Genomic DNA, 23,928 nt, shown 5'->3' with positions numbered 1-23,928 from the left:
ATGAATGTTCTTTGATAAATGATGACCCAATGCATGTTTTAGGTTTTTAGTATGTGTGGGTATCAATTTAGGTTAAAAGCAATTAGATTGTTTTTAACATTAGGATGGGTAAACACCTTAAGTTTTGACCAATATATAGTGTGTGGAATATATAGCTTAATTTTATTTGTAGCTAAAAATATAGATGTATTTTTTGTGTGTATAAAAATGCTTGCATCTTGGCCAGTGTGGCTCAGTTGCTAGAGTGTCGTCCCATGTATCAAAAGGTCACTGGTACCATTCTCAGTCAGGGCACATACCCAGGTTTTGGGTTCTATTCTCGGTTGGGGTGTGTACAAGAGGCCACAGATTGATGTTTCTCTCTCACATTGATGTTTTTCTCTCTCCCTCTCCCTTCCTCTCTTTAAAATCAATAAAAACATTTTTAAAAAATGCTTTCAAACCCATACAATAAGCTTGGAACAATCCAATAGGAAGGACTGAGGAACTAGGAAAGAGGGCAAATTATTGAACATTTCAAAGTAAAAGCTTTACATAAATACATTTTCCATATCACAAAATTCACTTTTAAAGGTGTATAATTAAATGGTATTTAGTTTATTCATGGATCTGTGCAACTATTATGACTAATTTAAGGACATTTTTATCATTTCTCCCAAAAAACTTTTGACCATTAGCAGTCACTGCCCATTCTTCTCTCCTCCAGCTTTGGGCGACAAGTAATATACTTTCTGTCTCTAGGGATCTGCCTATTCTGGGCATTTCCTTAAAATGGAATCTTACAACATGGGATCCGGGTTCATCCCTGTTGTAGTATGCATCAGCCCTTCAGTCCCTTTTATTGCTAAAAATATTCTATTATATGGATATCCCACATTTTAGCTATTCATCAGTTGATAAAAATTTGGGTTGATTTTGCTTTTTGGCTATTATGAATAATGCTGCTATGAACATTTGTGCACAGGTTTTTATATGGGCATATGTTTTTGTAAGTTACTTTGTACTTAATATATTTTTTTACTGTTGGTATTGAAATACATGTAAGACATGTATTTCCTTTATTTCCAAAGTATATACATTAAAAGTTATTAAATGTGGTGAAGAATACAACTGATATCATCCACATACTACTCTCATTTTACAGTATCATTTGCATCTATTTTATTTATCTTTAGCCAGTTTTAAGAACTCTTCCTCTATAAAGATCTGCTTTCAAAATGAAGTTTACTTGACAACTTATATAGTAGCTCAACCTTTTTACTGAGAATTTCCCTGCTGTGTCTTACTATCAGGCAGCCCTAAAATAGAAGACTTGCCTTGGTGGTATACAATGAGTGCAAAAGTGACAACACTTTTGATTTAATTGCTTTAATTATTCACCTGCTCAACCTCCGTGTTCCTTTTCCCCCTTTTAAATAGCAATAATATTTAGAGGAGTTTTATCTTCTGAAAAACTCACTGACCTCATAATTCTTTAATATTTTGTCGTATAGCTCCTTTTATTTAAAGAAGACTCAACTATTCAAAGTGCTTTCAATATCTAACATGACTTTAATATATGGTAAATTTTGGACCTACCTAACGTTGAAGTTAAATTTCTAAAAAGTGCATTGGTTGGCAAAATTATGACTAACAGGATCAAGGTCTTATGGAGAATTAGGGACTGGGAAAAACCAATACAAACGGCATTAAATGTACTTAAAGACCCACAAAAAATAAGAGCTCTAAGAGCCATCACCTATGTTGGCCAAACTTAATGGTCTATAAATAAAAATTCTGTGGATTTGAAATTTGTAGTAAAAACATTGGAGTGTAACATTAAAGCCATCAATGGTAGCCATGTCTTGATTTGAAATTCTTCCTTCTCTGGTTTAGCTGAAATTCCATGGTCCATCCATTCAATGACACCCTTTTCACTTCTCCAAACTCCACTTCTCTGTGTTGTTGGCTAAACTCTCAGGAAAAATGCCAACTCCTAGGTGAATCTAATTCCCCATGGCTGCACCTACCCATTTAGCTGTGCTGCAGAGAAAGTTATACCACAGGGAAATGGGCCCCTTTTCAGGACAGCCTCCAAAGGAGACACAGCACTGCCGGGCAAGCCTCTGTGTTGTGATTGGTGAATGCACTGTCAGCAGCAAGCTTTCCAAACTTCATCTGATTTAACTTCGGCCACCTCATCTCTGCCCTCACTCTCGGGAGATGATGTTCCTAGAAGGACAGCAGAAGGACTGCAGTTCAAGATAGGGGTTGAATGGACTGAGAATGAAGTTCAGGCCCTCTGTGAGTCATAGGGCATCGAGGCAAAGAACCAAACCTTTAGTTCTGCAGTCACAGGCCGAGTTTGAGAATAAATCACTGACTGGCTAATTGGCTCTAGGTGAACAGCTATCTTTGATGAAGATGACCAATCTTTCTCAAGTGTATGATCATATCATCGCTCTCTGAGGGCTGTTTTGAGAAACAAATAAAATATGTTTGAGTACTTTGTAAACATTAAAACACTACATAAAATAATATTCTTAATCATTTTAAAAATCTGTCCTAAAGAAATTACCCCAACCAAAAGCTTCTATTATACTGGTTAAATTTTTAGAATTCCTATATATTTTTATGACAAAACTTTTTTATGTCAAATACAATGTGATTCCATTTTTATTAAGCACAACATTATATAGAGTAAACTATATATTAAGAAGATATTTCCTTTAAGATACATGATTTTGACAGTGTGGCAGTGGTTTTGATGGCATCTAGCTATGTGTCTACTATTCTGTGATCTATTCATCAGTATTGACAGCCAACTGAAAACTTCATGTTATATGATGTATTTTCCCAGACTATATCTTACCTACAAAAATTATAGGATAAGGCTAAAATGAATGCTTTGTTACTAATAGATACTATAAATTGCCTTTTTAGTAACTTTTGGTGCCATCAATGCATCAGAGTATTTATTTAATAAACAGCAAAAATGTGATGTTAGCAAGTGGACTGAAAATGGGGAGCTGAGCAAGTCAGGTGCTGTACTCTGTCTTAAGTCATTACCTATCCTGTGAGATTAAAACACAATGGCACACTGACTGAATTTTGTTGCAGGACCCTATTCTGGAGAGTTTAGTTATTAGTGACATTAAAATGGAAAAGTTTTTGTTGCCATGTATGTCTCTGCACATGAACTCTTTGGAATTTGAGATCTTTTGAAATCAATTACCTTTGTAGTTAATAAGTGAAATATTTAAAATATTAATATCTGTACAATGAATATTCTATGCCTTATTCTTTGTGGTTTAGAAAAAAAATAAAGTTGAAACTGGTGGTTTCAATTAATTCCATGACTGCCTGTTATGTTGGCAAGAAAGGCCAAATCGTTCTTTGCTTTTTTTTTTGTCAAAATGAACCCACATTATTTGCTTTCATAATTCTTAAAATATGCTTGTTGCTAAGCATTCCATTTAAATGAATAAAAAGAGAGGGGGAGAAGCCTGTTTATTCGTTAAATTTATGGAAAAGTCTTACTGAATCTAGACTAATGTAATTGGCCTTAAATGTCAAAATGAGCTTGAACGTAATTAGAAGCAAAGCAGACATCAAAACATTATGCCTATTCCAGCAGCAAATTACTTTAAGTAGAGTCTACACTTAAATATAATTTCAAGAGTAAAAGGAAAGATGGCAGAAGCTCATTTGCAAAAACCAGTGAATCTTATAAAAGTGTGTGTAGTTGTATCTGTCTCTTTTAAATGTTAGCCATTCTTCCGTTAACTTTTCATACACCACCATAAATGACAATGTAGACAAAATCACGTATTTGTACAGTATCCTAGGATTTCTTTCAGGGTAAGGTAATAATGATTTGTGACACTGAGCCATAACTAGTATTTATATGGTGCTCTACAGCTCCCAAACCAATTGTCTATTATGTAAAAAAAATATTAGCAATGCTAATAAATTAGAATCAGTTACTATACATACTATAGCTCCTATTATAGAGGGGAACTGAAGTGCAGAAGCCTTAAATGATTAACCTAGGCTTGCAGGCAGCAAATGGTGTTGCCAGGACTCTAGGCTGGAATTTGTTAACTTCAAATTCCTGCAGTCCTTTTGGACTTTATGGGTACAAGACATCTTGAGATCTAATAATTGCTGGTCTCCTTTTATTATCTAAATTACCAAAACAATCAATATACAAGCCAGTTTAAGTACACTTAGAATTTTTTTACTTCCTTTGTCAAGCGCAGTACTGAGTACACATCTGAAACTCCGTATTATGCTGGACTGATTAATGCAAAATAGATATTGCCAGCATTTTTCATTCTTTGCTAAAATAAGCTCTACTCATTAACATTTTCCATATGAAAAGGACATAACCTTTTCATTTTCATGAGAGTCTAAAAGAACAGAATGTATTTTAATAAAAATATTTGAACAAAGACTGAAATGCTAAAGTTCCTATATTAGAAACGTTAATTTTAAGGAAGAACTATCAGGATGAACTGAACGAAATTTGTTTCTTCCTTAACAGCATTCCTTGCAGAGCATGCTATTTTTAGTTGAAAGGTATACTTCCCACCAACTATGTTAAAATAATATTGAAATGCAACCATCTAGCTGACAGAACAAACAGCTGTGAAAATGAGACCTGGAGATTTATGCAAATAGGAGACTTATGAATTAATTTCCTTCATGGAACAGACTGTCAAGTTTCTTGAGGTATTTATGCCTTATTTCTTAATTAGTGATTTTGCTAATGCCAGTCATATTAAATTTTCATAAGGTAAGTGGTGCATTTCCTAGGCAAATATGCGCTATACAATTGCAGATGAAAGTTGTTACTTTACTTTTGGTGCAATAAACATTTAGTAACATATACAAAATAGACAGAGTTCCTAAAGCACAGGTGTATATCCTATTGCTAAATAAACAGGCGTTATTAAGAAAACTTCTGTAACTAAAATCCCATAGAGTCTACATAGCAAACCTCACAATGTTTTCTTACTATTCATTTGTATAAATATGTTCAAGAACAAAGTTCTTCACAAGACTTGAGAATGAAAGCAGCTTTAGTAAAAAATGCTTATGTTTTGCATTTAAAAAATACTATGCTTTAGAAATAGTTTGCTTATTGTTTGATCCCTTTCAATTGGCTTTGATTTCTCATTTCTTTAAGTTCACAAAGATCTTTACTGCAAGTTATATTGCCTACTCTTTTCTATTACAGACATAAATTTCAAAGCTTGCTTTGATTTTGATAGTGCTTATTATTTTTCTAACACTGAGAAAATAAATTTGAGTTACTTCCAATTTAATATTTATTTGTAATGACTTGATGATAATAAAGCTGATTTACAAGCCATAAACTAAAATTAGTCTTATTATACAACTTGCATACCATTAAGAGTATATGTCTAAATATAGATCTATATCTATATACTTTTCTTCTTTAAAAATGTTACCTGTTCATGTCCTTGCCATTTTTTAAAATATGAGACAATTATATTTTCTTACTGATGTATACTTATAAATTAAGGTTTCATAGATATTTATGTAATCATTATCTACCGATCTCCATGTTTTAAACCAAGAACCCATTTATTGTCAAAATTAGAAAATATAAAATGGTATAAAGAATAAAATAACTTACTTATAATTCAAACAATGAGTTACATGTATATTTTTAAGTTTGTTTTAGAATTTAAAAATTGTACCAGTTTTTTCTTTCTAGGCATGTGTATGTACTTGAAACAAAATTGAATTCAGTTGCCTCTTTGCTTATTTTTTATCATCATCATTTACATCACTCATGACTTAACTCATTAATTATTCTGTAAAAATATAGTTTTGATAACCGTATAACATGCCACCATATTTAAAATTTACTTAAACAATCCACCATGCTTATACATTAAAGTTGTTTCAAAATTCTCAGTGGCAAGTAATGCTACAAATAGCTTTTTTGAAGACCAATCTTTGAGTACATTTATGGACATTTTCTTGAGGTAAATTTCTATAAATGCAATTACTATATCAAAGAGTAAAAGTACTTTTGAGTGTTGTGATATATAATGGAAAGCTGATCCCCAGAGAAATTACACAACATTCACTGCCATGTGAAATACGTGAAAGCGTTTCCTGCCAGCAGTGAGCTTCTTTAATGTCCCATCCCTACAAATAACAACAAACTTGTCCTTTTTCTCATTGCCATGCATTGTAAGTTAAGATTGTACCTTCATCTTTTTTTGTTTTTTCAATTTTCACTGGAGTACATATTTATTGACGAGAGAGAGAGAGAGAGAGAGAGAGAGAGAGAGAGAGAGAGAGAGAGATATGAAAGAGGAAACATTGGTTAGTTGCCTCCCATATGGAACCCAGCCAGGAATTGATGGGGATCCATGTACTCCAGTGAGTACATGTAATTAGGCAGTTGGTCTTTCTTCTCTGTAATACAATGTCTTACTTCTTGCATTTTTGTGGAAAGTTGCATAGGACAAACTAAAGTGAATATTCTAAACTGGAATTGGGGCCTATTTTTTAACTTTCCATGCAATACAGAAAACTGAGTACTTACTGTTGAGTTACTGCTGCAATAATTTACTGAGGGACCCTTGCTGGTTGGGCTCTCTGATTATTGCCAGGAATTCTACGTGTCATGCTAAGTTGTATTTCCATGCCATTTAGGAACAATACTAGCCATTACTACTTGTTGATTGCCTGTTACATTAAAGGCACCATGTTAACTCTCGTTTGTATAGTTTATATCTTTAACCCTCCTAATAATCCTCTAAAAGGTATACTATTGATCTGTTTTTATTTTTGGGGTATTTTATGGAGCCATGAGAGAATAGTTGAAATGTCTGGCGATAAGATTGTATTTTTTGTAGGCAACACTCAAGAAAATGTTTAATAATATAGCCACCTTTTCACTGGTGAAGACAGGCTTACAGAAGCTCATCTGAACTGTCTGAGACAATTAATCCTCATTAATGGCTCTCATTTATTTTTGAAGTTGGTGTAATGGAGTAGATTGGCTATTAAAATAATATTAATGGAATAAGGCCATTAATAGTTGGAAATCTGTAAATGATTGGGAGAAAACTATCAAATGATGATGAGGTGCAAACAAGGTTCTCTCCACAGGAGTGCACATCTGGGGTTGAAATACAAAGACGCTTTATTTAAAGAATGTGATAATTCGGATAATTGCAATGATATCAACACACACAGCAGTAACAGATGGCCCTTTCTGTGCTCTATGCTGCATTAACATCATCTTTTAAAAGAAAGTGCACAGTATACTATTTTATCAGCATGCCACTGTGTGATAAATCACCACAAAAATAAATTAAAATAGGAGCAAAAATCCCCTCTGATATTACAGCAGAAAGGAAACAAAGTTAATTTTACAGCTTTTGGGGAGTGAGATTCTTACCTATATCATTACATTACTTAACAAGTTTAAGCAAATCGATAGTTTTGTATTGCAGAGCTGTATCCAGGCAATGATGACAATTTGGCCTAAAGCCTCAGTTGAAATTACCTTTAAGAGACTGTGGAAGATGTGATACAGGAATAGCCACACAGAAAAAACAACAACAAAAAACCGTTCTCTTTCTTTCTGCCCTAAAGATGCCTCCAAATCCTCAAATAATCATAAATTTTTGTCTCTGCTCAATAAAAATGAATTTTGTTCAATGAAAATACCTCCTCAGAGAAATAACATTTCTTCTAGTGTAACCTTCCTCAAAATAGCTCTTCTGATATTCTCCAGGGGGGAAAAAATTACGAAAGAAAGAGTAAAAGTCTGCAATGGTTTCCCTGTGCACAAACTCAGCCTCTGGAGACACTCCATCATCCGGCTCCAGACAGACACTTTAGTTCCTTTGTCATATGTCCCTCCATGCCCCGTGATCTCCACGTCTCTGATTTACTCATTCTGTGTCCCTTCTACAGAGTATTCTCATCTAATGCCGTTGCCCACATATTTACCTACTGAAACCATCTGCACCCCTAAAGACAACTCTTCATAAAGCTTCATAAAGCAGACCTCCTTCCCTGGAAGCAATCTCTTCCTCTTACTAAAATGAGATGATTTGGGAACACCATGGCTTATCACATAGAGGTTCCCAGAATTTTAAAATACTCTCCAGGATATCTTTGATATATTTCACCTTCTGGCTTACTTGAGTCCTTTCTTGTGTCTGCTATGAGATAAACGGACTTCTTCCTTGTATTCTCAGCTATGTTATAAGGTAAAGAAGGCAGTTAGTACATTTGTTGCTAATGTGTACATACCTGGTGGCTTCATCACAGAAAGAATGTTGGCTGAATTACGAACAACAATGAAACAGGTACATGTTTTATTTACTCTTCACTGTTTTGGTGTAGTAGATTAGGGGAACGTAAGCACGAGGATGTGATAATCAACAAGAGACAACACCCATAAAGCAAACAAATGCAAAGAAGTGTGAGGCTGCAGATGGCAAAGGCAGATGGGCTGGCCTGGCCTCAGGTTGTGCCTATTTTTTTAAAAAAATCAATTTATCACTGGAAGATAGTCATCGGAATGTGTGTTTTTCCTTCTCAGAATTTTATCAGTGTCTCATCCTATATGAAAGCAAATTACAAACCCCGGAAAATTCTGAATAAAATATTATTTTAAAGTCTTAGTTAAGACCCAAGGAAATAATGGAAACCCCAGAACAGAAAACTAAGTAGCTTGAGTCAAGAGAAGGCAATCCTAGGAGACTCACAACCTCTGCTGGACTTCAGTTTTTAATGTGTCAGGCACAAAGGGGCAAAGTCACGTTCCATTAAAAGGTGGAGATGGCCAACTGAGATACTTGAGTAAAGATGGATACTTACTGGGCTTCCCTAGAGGTTTCCTGGCACAAGGACATGAAAAGGGAACTTTGTGTTTTGACGCAGGCAAATACATATGGAATCATATTCCAGCTGGTACTCAGAACTGCAGGGGATGGATAGATTAGTCAATAGTGGAACTGTGGGAATGGGTTATCCAAACGGAAATAAAGTAAGATTGTTCCTTATCCGAGCAGCCACAAAAATCAGTTTGGAGTAAATGAACTAAATTGTTTAAAATAAGACACAGCCTGACAAGACCGAATGTTGCTTAGTTGTGGGGTACAGCACATTCTCATATTGCTGCCAGCAGATAAATTGGTAAAAGTATTTTGTAACGCAACTTCACCAATATCTATTAAAGTTGAAGACAGCTTCATTCTAAGACTCAGCAATTCTAATCCTAGCCACATATCTTAAAGAAATGTTCACATGTGCTTAAGTTAATGTGCAATGTTCAGAGCAGCACTATTTGGAGTAAAAAGTATTTTTAAAAATTCAAACCCCACATACATTAATTTTCTATATTTGTGTTACGAATTATCACAAATTAAGCAGCTTTGAACAACACTAGTTTATTGTCTCAATTTCTATCGGTCAGAGGTGTGGGTATGGTGTTTGGTAGGTTCTCTGCTCAGGGTCTATAAGCTGAAGTCAAGGAGTAGGCTGGCCTGTGGTCTCATGTGGAGCATGGGGTCTCTTTCTACCCTCATTCAGGTTATCAGAATTCAGTTCCTGTGGTTGTAGGACTGAGGGACCTGCTCTCTTGATTTGCAGTTGCCTGGATGCTATTCAGAGCTCCTAAAGGTCACCCTCAGGTCCTAGCCTCATGGCCTGCAAAATGACAGCTTACTTCTTCAAGGCCAATGGGAAACTCTCTTTAACTCCTTTTTGATTGACTTCAAGTGATTAGCAACCCATTCACAGGAGTTAAATCCAACCACATTCACAAGTCCTCCCCAAACCCAAGGGAAAGGGATTATGCCGTGAGTCAGATATCTTGAAAGCCCACCTTAGAATTTGTTTGCCATGTAGGAAAATGGAAAAATAATTGTGCAGTTTTTTTATAATTAGTGCGTCATATATAATGCAATATATAGTTACATGTTATACCACAAGAAAAACAAATAAAATATAGCTATATGTATTCATATTGGCAAATCTCACAAGCATTGTGTTGAGCAAAAAATGCAACTGGCAGAAGAAACAGTGCAGTATGAAACCATACATGGCAGGTGTAAATTATGCAAATGTATATGTGATTTGCAGTTAATGCCTATCTATGCACTAAAAGCTTAAAGGGATGTACAAAAAACCATAAATACCAAATTTAGAAAAGTGGTTCTCTATGGGAAAAGGAAGAGGCTGATAAGGGTAGGGCATTCAGGGACTTCAGAGCCATTGCCAACCTGCTTGTTAAGCTGAAGGATGCATTTTATTATTCTTGATATCTCTTTGCATGTCTAAACTATTTCATGAAAAAATAAAAAACATATGAAAGAAAGAATAATAAAACAAAAATTAATAAAGGATGCTCTGAAGATAAAATAAACCTTGAATTTATTAAAAATATTTCCAAACTCTATCAACACCTGGCAAATAATGAAAAAAAAATTAAGGAGCATGCTGTTTCTTCAAATTTCTCAGTGATTCTTTCAGCACAACTAAAACTACAATTAGCCATTTTCGTGGAGAGGAAACAGGGAAATTAATTTGTAATTAATTTTATAGCATTTACCGCTTATATTGTATAACTGATTTGGACATGAGTTTAAGTGAAAATTCAATAGAGCAAGTAATTAGCATTTAGAGAGTACAAATTAGAAACATACCAAATAAACATTAAAACTCAAGTTTAAAACTCAAGTACCTCAAGCTATGGAAGGTAGTGCATTATTTATGAATAGAAATGATACCCATTTGTAGACCAGCAAAACAAATGAGGGCTTATCCTGCTTATTTTAGCGACACGTTTTATAACCTGTACAGAACTATTTCATTACGAACAGTTAACCTGAATTGTTCTCCTTTTAAACAACCTATTATCCCAACAAAACAGGAACTGCAGGATACTGCCTCTCAGCAGGACTTGCTCTTCCTTGTTAATTCTACTTAGCAGCCTGTCTGTTTGGAGAAAGTTATTGGCTTGAGATGACAAAGTTGTTTTATTATATTTTATCAATATGTTCTTTTGTTCTCCAGTGTTAAGCACTTCCGATACTTGTACTCTAGTAGAGTCAGTAAGATCTGTGCACAAATGTCAATAGTGTGTGACAGAAAGTGGCGATTGCCATAAAAAAGAGCGGGGGTAGGAATCTACTATGTGCCAGGCCCTATGCTGGCTGCTTTGCAGGTACTGTCTGGGCATCTTGGGAAGGAGCTGAGGCCCAGATGCTTCTGGTGAAAGAACTGAAACGCCAGCCATTCTTCCTACCACAGGTCTATTTACACACCGTTTGCACTGGGCCTGTGAGAGCTTTGGCATAGAGGTAAAAGAGAAAAATTTTATTCAGCTTTTGGGTCCGACCACTCTAGTGGTTTTTGTGGTTGTCTTCGAAATATTCATCTCTTGCCATATGAGTAATCTAAGCCCATCATTTTTACTTCAGCCATATTGCCAATGATTCATTTAGGAGTGACCAAGTTATTCAATCTTGCCAGTAAGACAGGAGAGCAACTTTGCTGAGGGAAGAAGGGTGGTGCTGGGAAAGGCGTCCTTGTTTCTAAGGAGGCCCAGGCAGAGATGGCCCCCTTTCCCCTCTAGAGTTTATCATGGAGCCTGGAAATGTCACATTCACTTTGTGAACATGAAGACAAAATGAATGAAGAACATGGAGAAGGCAATTGCATTAGTTTGTTGGGGGCTGCTGTAACTAAGTACCAAAAACTGGGTGGCTTCAAACAACGGGAGTTTCTTATTTCACAGCTCTGGAGGCTAGCAGTCAGAAATCAAGGTGCTGGCAGGACCATGCTCCCTCTGAAGGCTCCCTCTGATTCTCCTTGCCTCTTCTAGTTCTAGGTGTTGGCCAGCAGTCCTTGGAGGTTCTTGGCTTGTAGATGCCACAACAATCACATGGCCATCTTCTCCACATGTGTCCTCACATGACCTCCCCTCTGTGTATGTCTGTGTCTGTGTCCAAATCTCTCCTTTTATAAAATATCAGTCATATTGGATTAGGACCCACCCTTATGACCTCATTGTAACTTGACAATCTCTATTTCCAAATAAAGTCCCATTTTGGGGTCCTGAGGTTTGGACTTCACCATATCTTCTGAGGTACATAATTTAACCCATAATAACACCTGAGAGAATTCAGAGCCCTGGCTTCTTGGAGTCTAATTAATCCCTTGAATGTTGTGAGATTAATTTCCTAATTGTTTAAGTCAGTTGGAGTCAAGTTTTCTGCTATCTGCAGCCAAATTATTCATACAGAATTATGCAGAAATTTCAGGTGGGATAGAAGGTAAAGGAAGTGATGAAGCTAATGGGGGTCCTGGAGAAGTGGACAGCAGTGGAAGAAAGAACCTGGCTTGCTGGCCCAATACAGTGAGAACAGAACCTAAAAGCTTGCTTTGGTCCAGCATTGTTATTCATTCTTCATCCAAAAGCTTATTTATAGCTACCCTGTGGCAAGTATTGTGCTAAGCAGTGAGGATTGAATGAGCAAGATAGACACCATCTCTGCCTTTGAAAGGTGTGGTGGGGGAAATCCTGAAACGGGGTCTGAAGAGGTAAATAGAGCTAGGGATGAAAAGATAGTGAGAAACATTAAAAGGTTTGCCATTGTAAGGGAATGGAGAACCTTGAAGCATTTTAAACAGGAGAATGTAATGAGACAATTTATATCATAGAAAGATCATTTATACTGTAAATGGAAAATGGATTTAAGTGCCCGACAGAGGCAGGTAGACCCATTGGGTAGCCCGTGGAATGCAAGTGAGAGATGCCTTTAGGATCCCCTTCACCTTCCAGTGTTTTGGGAAGTACCTGGGGTACTTCAATGTGGGGTGAGCTCCATCAGCGGGTCACTCAGTATGCCTGGCTGCTTTTCTCTGCTGGCCTCCTGCCCTTCCAGGATTCCCTTTTTGGAATTTGGATGGGGAAATCACCTCCACATGTCCATGTCAGGTCCTTGAAAGGGTTAACTGGAGAACATAAGGCTTGAGCCTTACAAAATCTAACAGATGTCAAAGGAAAGCTCGTTCTGTTAGCCTAAGCCTTGCACAAACATGCTCCCCTTGAGTGGTTATTTAACAGAAATTCCTGTAGACCACCACCCCTGCACGGCCCCCTGAGAAAGGACGTCAGGTGCCAACAGAAGGACAAAGGACCAGACCATAAAACTACGGCGAGGGCACGGTCCTGATACCCGGGTCAAGCCGAAGCCCCGTCTGCAGCTCTCCCCGAGCGCACAAAAAGTCTGCGCCCTCCCCAGTTCACTGCTGGCTCTTTCTCGAGTCAGGCCACCTGCACCCAGGTACCTGGAATAAATTATCATTTTGATTACACTGAGCCTTGAGTCCATTCTGTGTGACCCTGGCCCAACCCTGAACCTTTCAATTCTCTTAGGAGGGTTCGATGGCATGTTATTGGGGCCCAAGATACAGTGAGGTCCAATCGAAACAGTGTTTAGTTTGACATCCAGTTCTATTTCTAGAGAGAATATGCCACCTGGATGGCTAGGTCAAGATCAGGTTTGAGAAACAGCCAGAGAAAAATTATTTTCCTGGCACCAACACTAAGTCCCCTTTGCTAAGTCAGGCTCGTCCCGCCTCTGCAGGACTCCTCCTTTCCTCATGGCTGGTTCTCTCAGAGCCTCTCCTGCATCCCATAGCTCTATGTATATTGGTGGTAGTCAGCCTCCAAAATGGCCTGGACCCAAGTAAAGATAATATAAACAATTGCTGATTTTTAAAGTTTACCTTTTTTTAGCTTACTTTTGGAGGCATCATATGATTTTTCTTACACAAAATGGCTTCTCTTAATGGGCTGTGCTTTGACACATACTGTCATTAACCAACCAACCTCAACACCTGACCACTGGGTAATGAGGGAGATGTCACAGGCCTCCGCTTCTTGGGCTTTTCCTGGTTCTGGATCTTACCTCTGAGCTCCCACAGAGCCCTGTGCTTGCCTGTATCAAGGCTTTATGCTTACTTATTGGTTACCTCCCTCAGCCAACAATTTCTTGAGGGCTTAGGACTTAGTTGTATTTATATCCCAGGATCACCAACATGGCCTGGCTCTTTCAGGCACACAGCAAATGCTTGGCGATAAGTAATAAATTTAGCAACAGGTTAAAAAAAAAACACCCCAGGGTAATTAGTCTAGCTATTATGTATACAGACATCCTTTCCCTCAAAATTTAATTAAAAAATACACACACACACCCATATATACATATATATGGGTGTACAACAAGACAATGTGCCATGCCACGGTGCTCGTATTGTGCAGGAGTGGTTTCAAGAACATGAGGGAGACTTTACCTTGTTTAGGTGGCCCCCACAATCACCAGATCTCAATCCAATTGAGCATTTGTGGGACAAAGTTACAAGAGCCATCAGGCAGCTGGTTCCACAGCCATCAAATCTCACAGAACGGGACAGTGCTATTCATCAGGCATGGTGTCCGATTCCTCGCATCACCTTTCAACACCTCGTGGAGTCACTGCCAAGAAGAATCGCCGCAGTATTGAAGGCAAAAGGTGGCCCAACGAAGTACTGATGGGGTGGTCATAGTAACCTGGCCACTCAGTGTATATATGTGTGTGTGTGTATATATATATATATTACTCTTATCCCAATATTATCTTTTTCTATATAATAGGATTTACTATGTCAGCTTATGGTGAAGATATATACATTATATTATTTTGGTCATTAAACTTTTAATGTTTCTAAATCCACATGGAGTTAATTTTCAGGATCCCTCTGGTTATAGCAGTGATTCTCAACCTTGGCTGCACATTAGAATCACCTGGGAATCTTTTTAAAATCCTGATTTCTGGGCCTCATCCTCCAGAAATTCTGTTTCTTTGTTACTAATGTTGTGGCCCCACCCCATAACAAAGAAACAGAATTTCCGGGGAATCGAACCTGGGACCTTTCAGTCCACAGGCCGACGCTCTATCTACTGAGACAAACTGGTCATGGCCAGAAATCAGGATTTTAAAAAGATTCCCAAGTGATTCTAATGTGCAGCCAAGGTTGATCTAAAGGGTCTTCAAATCTTTAGAAGAGTTTATGAGTTTAAAGTTTAAAAGCACCCTTCTGGATTATACCCGACATAAGAATATACGAACTGTAAAACAGATTTTAAAATGTTAACTCTCACAAACAAAGAAGAGCAAACTTTATTTTAAAATTCTATTATGTTTCCATTTAACAGTGCTGAGAACCCTACATTCAATCTTTACTGGTCTCAGCATCTCATTCCATGTGATTATTTCCAGAATTGTAGAATTAATGCATAAGCTGCACATGTGCTCAAACACCTGCGCCCTGCAGAAGAGACCACTTAAATATTAAAACTAGCTACTCGAAGTTATCAGAAAGATGACAATATGATTGAACCACTGTTACAGTGAAATTACTTTGATGTTAATCATTATTACTACAATAAGAATAATGACTTCAACCGCATCTTTTTGTTCTTACCCTTGGAAACGTTGTAAATCTGTCCAGTTCTTCGACAAAACAGAACATCTGCAAACTAATCGCTGACATAACAATCAAGAGGCTGGCGGTAAATACAACCAAACTCCCAAGCTTTTTCCCAGGACCAAAGATCTTGTACACGAAGTCTTCTAACGCAGGTGAAATCTTAATAAGCCGAACCACCCGAAGAACCTATTTTGGGAGTGAAAAATATACATATTCGATCATTTATTTACACTTAAATAAGTTCATATTAAAACCTCATTTTTTTCATAGCACTTTATAAAGTTGCACTTTTCCATTTAAGCATCTAGAGAGGAAAATTCACAGTATAATAACTAAGCTATCAGTCTAGCTCACTATCTGTCCTATAGCAAGAACTCAGTGTGGTAGGTATGGAGTGGGGGCAGGTACGGGGTGGAGGGGGTCAATGGGGGAAGAAGGGGAAAATCTGTAATACTTTCAATAAAGATAAGTTGAAAAAGCAAAAACTAAAAGATGAAAAACAAAACAGCCACAAAAAAAAAACAAAAAACAACTCAATAAATCCCAAATGAATGGATGAAGAGAAATGGTGACAACTAAGTGTTTTAACACATATTTCTAAATGGTATTAACTGGCACATGTTGTTGAAATAAAATTGATATTTTTCTAATGTTCAAATATTGAGGAAAATGTAGTTCAATTCTATCAATACTCATTGTATAATAAAGTAAAACTTCCCAAGTGTTAGTGTACATTCATAAAAAAATGTTTTAAGAACCTTCTGTCTTAGAGCCTTTACTTAAGGCTGAGACTGCTACCCTAAGGTCCATTCTCTCCATCCTGGAAATAGAACTTTCTGAATTTTATCCTAGGAAGGAGCTATCTAGGGCTGCAGACTACATTTCCCAGCTTCGCTTGTAGCTAGGTGTGGCCAGCAGACTAGATTAAGGCCTATGGAATGTGAAAGGAAGTGATCTTTGCAACTTTTAGCACATAAAAAGAAATAAATCTGTCCTAGATACTCTTTTTAATACTTTTCTTTGGCTGGGAAATGGAAACAATTGGAGTATACCCTTTGGACCAAAAATAGAAGCCTTGAATAGAAGATGAATCCAATCTGACAGAAAAGACCAACTTCCTGGATGCCCACACAGAGATAAGCCACCTCCTTTCCCTGGACACCCACCAACTAAACAAACTTCTATCTTATGTAAACCTTGTATTTTTAGATCTTTGTTATATTAGCCTAGCTTGTTATCAAAACACCCACATATGTTTTGCATGTATATGTATGTATATGTATGTGTGTGTATTTATATATGCAAAAACTTTCACAGATAACTAATACATTTATTTTCTCATTCATTTAACATATACTGATTGATTGTTATGTGCCAAACATTGTGTGGGACAAATATATTCAATGGCTATTATTACAAAGGGTGTATAAAAATATCTATAGCATTAAAAATATAAATGAGAATGTAACTAAAAGTTGAAGTATAAAATATGGAAAAGTAGCATTTTACATTCAGTTTAAGATATCAACTTTTTATATACATCTGAGAAATAAAAAAATGTTGCCAATTAAAGTGTAACACACCAATGGTTATAAGATGGACCCCAAATTTAGAGGTATTAAAATAGGAAAATTGTTGTCTTGGCATAAATAAAATATGTATGTAGAATGGTAGTCTGAGTTGATTTAATATTAATAAGAGCTTAAGTTGTCTGTGAAGGCTTCTTAAGAGAAGAAAGGTGAATAGTTTATTAAAAATATAGTAAGAGCCGAAACCGGTTTGGCTCAGTAGATGGAGCGTCGGCCTGCGGACTGAGGGGTCCCGGGTTCGATTCTGGTCAAGGGCATGTGCCTGGGTTGCGGGCACATCCCCAGTGGGGGATGTGCAGGAGGCAGCTGATTGATGTTTCTCTCTCATCGATGTTTCTGACTTTCTGTCTCTCTCCCTTCCTCTCTGTAGAAAATCAATAAAATATATTAAAAAAATATATAGTAAGAGCCCTTGCTGGTTTTGCTCAGTGGGTAGAGTGTTGGAATGTAGACTGAAGGGTCCCGGGTTCAATTCCAGCCCAGGGCACATGCCCAGGTTGCAGGCTCAAGGGATGTGTAGGAAGCAGCCAGTCAATGATTCTCCCTCATCACTGATGTTTCTATCTCTTTCTCTCCATTACTCTCTGAAATCAATAAAAATATTTAAATAATACAGTAAGAAACAGGAAATGCTTTAAAAACCAAGATTTTAATTTTTACACATACAAAGTAATATATGATTTTTTGTTTGTTTTGTTAATCCTCATCTAAGGATATTTTTAGAGAGACTGGAAAAAAGAGAGGAAGGGAGGGAGAGAGGGAGAAACATCAACGTGTGGTTGGGTGCCTCCTGCATGTGCCCTGACCAGGACCAGAGTTTGAACCTATAACCCAGGTATAGCTCTTGATCAGGAATCAAGCCCTTTACCTTCCGGGTGCGGGCCGATGCTCTAACAACTAAGCACACCAGCCAGGGCTAAAATAAAATATATTTGGATTTTCCTTTCCAGCATCCCTAGCTTCCTGCTTTTCCTGATTTGTCTTTGACAAATCATTACTACACTCATAGTCCATGAGGTCCACAAAGGGACTCCCAAATCCCCGAGATCCAGGCCTGACCAGAGTATTCACAACTATTTGATTCAGCAGAACATTTCCTGGACTTATGAGAGATGTTCATTTTTTTGTTGTTGTTCCCAATTGGTATTACTATAAGAATCACATAAGCTTCCAGCTTCTGGGAGACATTTTTGCTACTACATGGAGAAAGTCAGCTTAAGAATGATAGCATCAAAGAAGAAAAGTGACTGAGTCCCAATAATACAATTTTAGCCTCTGAATGTTGCCCCCTAAACTTTGAAATTAACAGGAAATACTGAAGGAACATGATCATGCTGTCAGAGCCAGCAGCAAGAGCACCACAGAGCTCTGCTGGTCTGACTGGCTCTGAAAGGCTGTGAGTACCTGTGCTCTTCTAAATTCTCCTAGCCCACTATGCCAGGCAGGCTCCTGCTTGAACCCTGCCCACTGTACTAGCTGTTGGAAACTTAGGCCAAGCTTCTCCTTTATCCTCTGCTCACTAGACAGCAGGTGTTGGGTCCAAGCCCCTCTGCCTGGGGCTGGACCTCCTAGGATGCCGGGTATAGGCTATGAGAGGTTGTGGGTGTACAAGAATAAGTCTTTATTGCAGAAGCCAGTGGCCATATAGCCATCAGATAAGAACAGTCCTCACAGCAAAGTCCATACAGGCAGGCAGCCGGACACCGGCTGGTCAATGCATATCTTTCCGATAAAGTAGCATCAGTCCCTGTACCCACAGCTACTATCTAAGCAGCCGCACGCTGCATCCTAGACTCACCACCTCACATCGTAGCGGTACCTGAACTCTCCGGCTCAGCAGCTTCTCCTGTCTCTCCTGCCCAGCTGCTCTCTCTAGCAGACTTCTTCACACACTCCATCCCAGCTGCTCTCTCTCCATACTCCAGCAGACTTCCTCTCACCCCAGCCAACTAGCTGGACAGTAACTTACTTTGATACCATTTAGACAAAGAGGGCTTCGTGACAATAGTTACATTAATCCTATTGGCTACAGAAGGGCACAGTGTACCTTGTGTCCTTGCACCCAATCATGGTATCTTGGCCTGATTAGGATTCCCAGGCTCAGAGTCCCTGAACATCCTGTTTAGGCACATGCCCAGAGCGGCCTTTGGCCTTTCTGGTGTATTGATAACAGGACCTCTGTGCTCCCACCAGCCTTGACTATCCCGGCACCTGGCATGGTTCCCACACATGCCTATAGTCTGAAGAACACAAATGGTATGGTTTCTAGCCACATGTCTAGTAAACAAATAGACAAATGTTTAAATAAGTCAAGAAAATGTATATGTCTTCATGCTAAAGTCCTTCAAATTAAGCATTATATTATATATACGGTTAAGTTACCAGTTTTTCCTGTTATAATACTTTAAGTATACATTCTGAAATCAGAACATTACACTCAGGCTACCTTTCAAAATGACAAGCAAACAGCTTTATCACAAAAACCATTAAGATATTAATATTCATAATCATTAGTACCTAGAATACTAATCTAGGAAGATTTCACATTTTTATTAGAGCTGTTTATTCTCAAACATAAATGATGGGTATCTAGTTGTTAATATTTAAATATAGGCAAATTTACAGAAACACTTTAACTGGTTTATAGCTCAAAGTTAGTACTGTGTGTTTTCCCCATTTGTGCTAAAATTATATTTAAAGAATTTCCTTTGTAATTTTGAATCCTATCCCAAATGCTAATAAAAACAGCCTATGCACATCTGTGCAATTTTGGTAAATTAATATTTCATTAGCTGGAAGAAACAGAGCTTAACACAACTCCCACATTGGTGATTTGATCAGCAATTTCAAAGGATTAACCTTGTATCCTAGGGAAGCCAAAATCCTCATAATTATGCCTTTTCATTTATTTGGGGAGAAGTTTGATTTTTACTCTGTCTACCCAACATGTTGACTTTTGTGTTCCTACTGATACTCTCAAACATAAGGTCTGTAGAACATTTTGTGATAGTTTCCAAATCACATTTTCCTGGTCACATTTCTAAGTCTCTCTTAGAGACTATTCGTTTGATTAGTAAGTACTGTAGAAATTGTGTGGTTTAGAATGTGAGCTGTGAAATTAAATTTGTTGGTGATGAGTTTCTACCATTTGCTAGTTATGTGGTCGTTGGCAAGTTCTCAACTCTCTTGGGACCTCCGTTTACATGTACACTCTCTAGCTCACATAATTGTTATGAGAAACAAATGAAACAGTGCACTCAGCACAGTGACTGGCGCATAGTAAATGCACAATAAATACCAGTCGGTGTCACAATTATCCCGGTATGTTAGAACCATAGCATTTTTAAAGACTTCATTAATTCCCATAGGACAATGCTGCCCTCTGTTCATTCCAGCCCAGCTACACTGGTCTTGGTGCTACTCTTTGAACAAACCAAGTATGTTTGCACCTCAGGACAGGTACCAAGTGGTTCTTTCTACCTGGAATGCTTCCTCCCTGAGCCTCTCATGGATGCTTCTCACTCCTTTCAGTCTCTGCTCAAATGTCACCTCTTCAGAGAGAGCTCCCATGACAACTTATCTAAAATGACACCGCATCCCACACCCTCTATCATTTTTACTATGCTTGTTTCTTCTTTATACCATTTCTGGCACTTGTATTCTACATTCTGTTGTATACTTGTTTATGAACTGCTTGTCCCCTAGAATTTATGCTTACTAAAGTGGGGAACTTCATTGCCTTGTTCACCTTTCTCCCATCAGTATCTGGAACAGTTCATGGCACACACTATGTGCTCAGTTAATATCACTTAAATAAATAGATGAATAGCACCAATAATTAGTCTCAGAGATAACTGATATTTTAAAGGAAGTCATTTCGTACAAAACTGTTGACTTCACATTTAAATATGAAAAATGTGATACTCACTAAGGGAAGACTTGCTGCCAACACAATGAAGAAAGGTCCACTGAAATGAGAAGTGTGAGGACCAACAAGAGAGGTGAAAGTGGACCCACAAGGTGCCAATCTGTTCGGTACAATGGATTCTCCATTTGTGAATTTGCAAAAATCCTGTGACACCCAAGCTTCTTAAGAGATGTATTTATTTTTTAGCCACAGAATAACTGAGGTATTTAGGTTTGAATTATTTTATTAGAAAAATATACCCATGGCCATGTATAGAGAGATACAGATGAAAATCACTTAACTATTAATATAAATTATTATAAATTATAATCCAGAATTAAAGACACAAGTAAAATTTCCAATTTCATTGATCGTATATTATGTGACTATCTATCTATCTATCTATCTATCTATGCCTAAGTGACCATTACGACCAATTGACCGGTCGACCGGTAGCTATGACGCACACTGACCACCAGCGGGCAGACACTCAATGCAGGAGCTGCCCCCTGGTGGTCAGTACGATCCCACAGCCAACCTCCCCCAGCCAGCCAACCTCCCATAGTCCCTTCCCCCTGGCCAGCTGGCCTTGACTGGGACTGGGGGAGACAGGTCAGGGGCCTGATCGCTGGCCAGGCTGAGGGACCCCACCCGTGCACAAATTTGTGCACTGGGCCTCTAGTAGCTATATAAAATTATTAGAAGCATGAATACAAAGTCTAGATATTTTGTAAAAACAGACCAGTAGTAAAACACTAGAGACAATGACTATTAATAATTTGTAATACTTCAGTTTATTTCTATGCAGTCATTTTTGGCTTTAAAATTTTTTTAATATTTAAACTGTTTTCCAGAGAGTGTTAGATATTATTATCTCCTGTTTCTTCTTATTCTGTTTCTTTATCTGTAGTAGGTGCTGAATAGATAGATATTAGTTTAGTAGCCATCCAATGGTTTGTTAGTGACTTAAGATAGTATTTCATGTGTAAAACCAAGTAACCTTCAGGTCATTTTTAGGTGTTATATGATTTTATACAGTTTTGCATTTAAATAAAACAATCATATCTCCAAGTTATTGCAAATTCATCACAGCTATTAATTTTATGGTCAAATTGGCATATGACTTGCTAAGCTATTCCTCAAATATTTACCATTTAAACAGTTTCCATTTTTTTTAATCTCATAAAGAATTCGAATTCTGATCTAACATTTTTACAAAAAATTATCTGTGAGAATCTATAAGAATTTTCAAACCCTGAATATATTTTATACTATATCCTTGCTGAAATAGCATTAGTATTTTTTAAATTTGTCTAATATGATAGGTTTATATTAAAGTATCATGTAGCTTTGACTATCAGGCATATTTTCTATAATTATCTACAATAGTTCTCTAAGGTAAGCACTACATGCTCAGGTTGACTTTGTGAAGCTAGATAGCAGTGTTGAAGGGCCTATAATGCATGAATGTTTGGGAAGCCCATTTTGTATCAAGAGTTTTGAACATGTGTATATCTCCTGCCTCAGCCATCTTACTTAGATAACCAAGGCCAAGGATATAACCCAACATGGGACAAGAGGTTTATGTGCAAAGATGTTGATGGTACTTAAAGGGTGTCCCAAAATTCACGCAAGAAGTAATTTTGATAAAAAACACAGGTTTATAGTTAAAAATTGTAAATTTTTTATTGATTCATAAAGTATACAGTATAGGGTTATGTATGGAATAGCATATTGGGTAAATGGCCTCCATGGCTTTGCTGGCACATACACACTCTTTTGTTGAAATTTTCCAGCAATTTGGGCACAAAAAACTGGATTATCATGTCGCAATAGTGAGCACCATTAACTGTTATTGCCTGAGCAGCCGCATTTTCGAAGATGAGTGGTCCAATGATGCCTCCAGCCCCAAATCCACACCAAACAGTGACATGTTGTGGATGCATTTGTTTCTCAACAATCACTCGTGAATTTCCTGAACCCCAAATGTGACAATTTTGTCGAGTAACCAAGCCATCAAGATGAAAATGAGCCTCATCGAAATTCAGCCACATTTATACAAAACGGTCATGGAAAATTTCAACAAAAGAGTGTATATGTTCCAGCAAAGCCGTGAAGGCCATTTATCCAAAATCTATTCCGTACATAACCCTATACTGTATTCTTTATGAATCAATAAAAAATTTACAATTTTTAATTATAAACCTGTGTTTTCTATCAAAATTACTTCTTGCGTGAATTTTGGGACACCCTTTAAAAGCTTAAACCATGATAGTCCTCTATGATTTCAATATGCTTAGTGGTGATTTTTAGAAGATCAACTTTTTATGTTGCAGTGTATTTGGTTTTCATTTTTATGAGTAATATTTTCATGTCCTTTTCTCCAAGTAACTAGAATATTGAGTTTCATGTTATAGCATCTTAAGTTAATACAGCCCTGAAAATGAAGCTTTGGTATTACCAATAACTAAAATCAATGAAATGGGAATGCATTTTCTTCACACTGTGCTAATCTATGAACTATATTTTTAAAACATATCCATTTATTACTATGAATTTTGAAGAGTTTTTAAAACAACATTACAATTATAAACATACTATTTTAGGTATTTAAGATGTCATCAGACCTATCTTTTTTTAAAAAATATATTTTATTGATTTTTTTTTTTTTTACAGAGAGGAAGGGAGAGGGATAGAAAGCTAGAAACATCGATGAGAGAGAGAGAAACATCGATCAGCTGCCTCCTGCACACCTGCTACTGTGGATGTTGCCCGCAACCAAGGTACATGCCCTTGACCAGAATTGAACCTGGGACCCTTCTGTCCGCAGACTGATGCTCTATCCACTGAGCCAAACCGGTTAGGGCTCACTTTTAATGTAGTTGGTATATCTGGGGAAGGCTACAG

General features: G+C 37.3%; 1 protein-coding gene across 1 annotated transcript in view; it reads right to left on the bottom strand.

The window, feature by feature from the left end:
• Positions 1-23,928, bottom strand: part of NALCN (sodium leak channel, non-selective) — a 295,705-nt gene that overhangs the window by 136,982 nt on the left and 134,795 nt on the right. Inside the window, exon 12 of the mRNA XM_015559118.1 lies at positions 15,520-15,711. Coding sequence (XP_015414604.1) covers positions 15,520-15,711 — 192 coding nt within the window. The remainder of the gene's footprint in view (positions 1-15,519; positions 15,712-23,928) is intronic.

The sequence above is a fragment of the Myotis davidii genome, unplaced genomic scaffold (assembly GCF_000327345.1).
Source record: "Myotis davidii unplaced genomic scaffold, ASM32734v1 scaffold450, whole genome shotgun sequence".
NCBI lineage: Eukaryota > Metazoa > Chordata > Mammalia > Chiroptera > Vespertilionidae > Myotis > Myotis davidii.
This window is presented reverse-complemented; position numbering and strand designations above follow the sequence as displayed.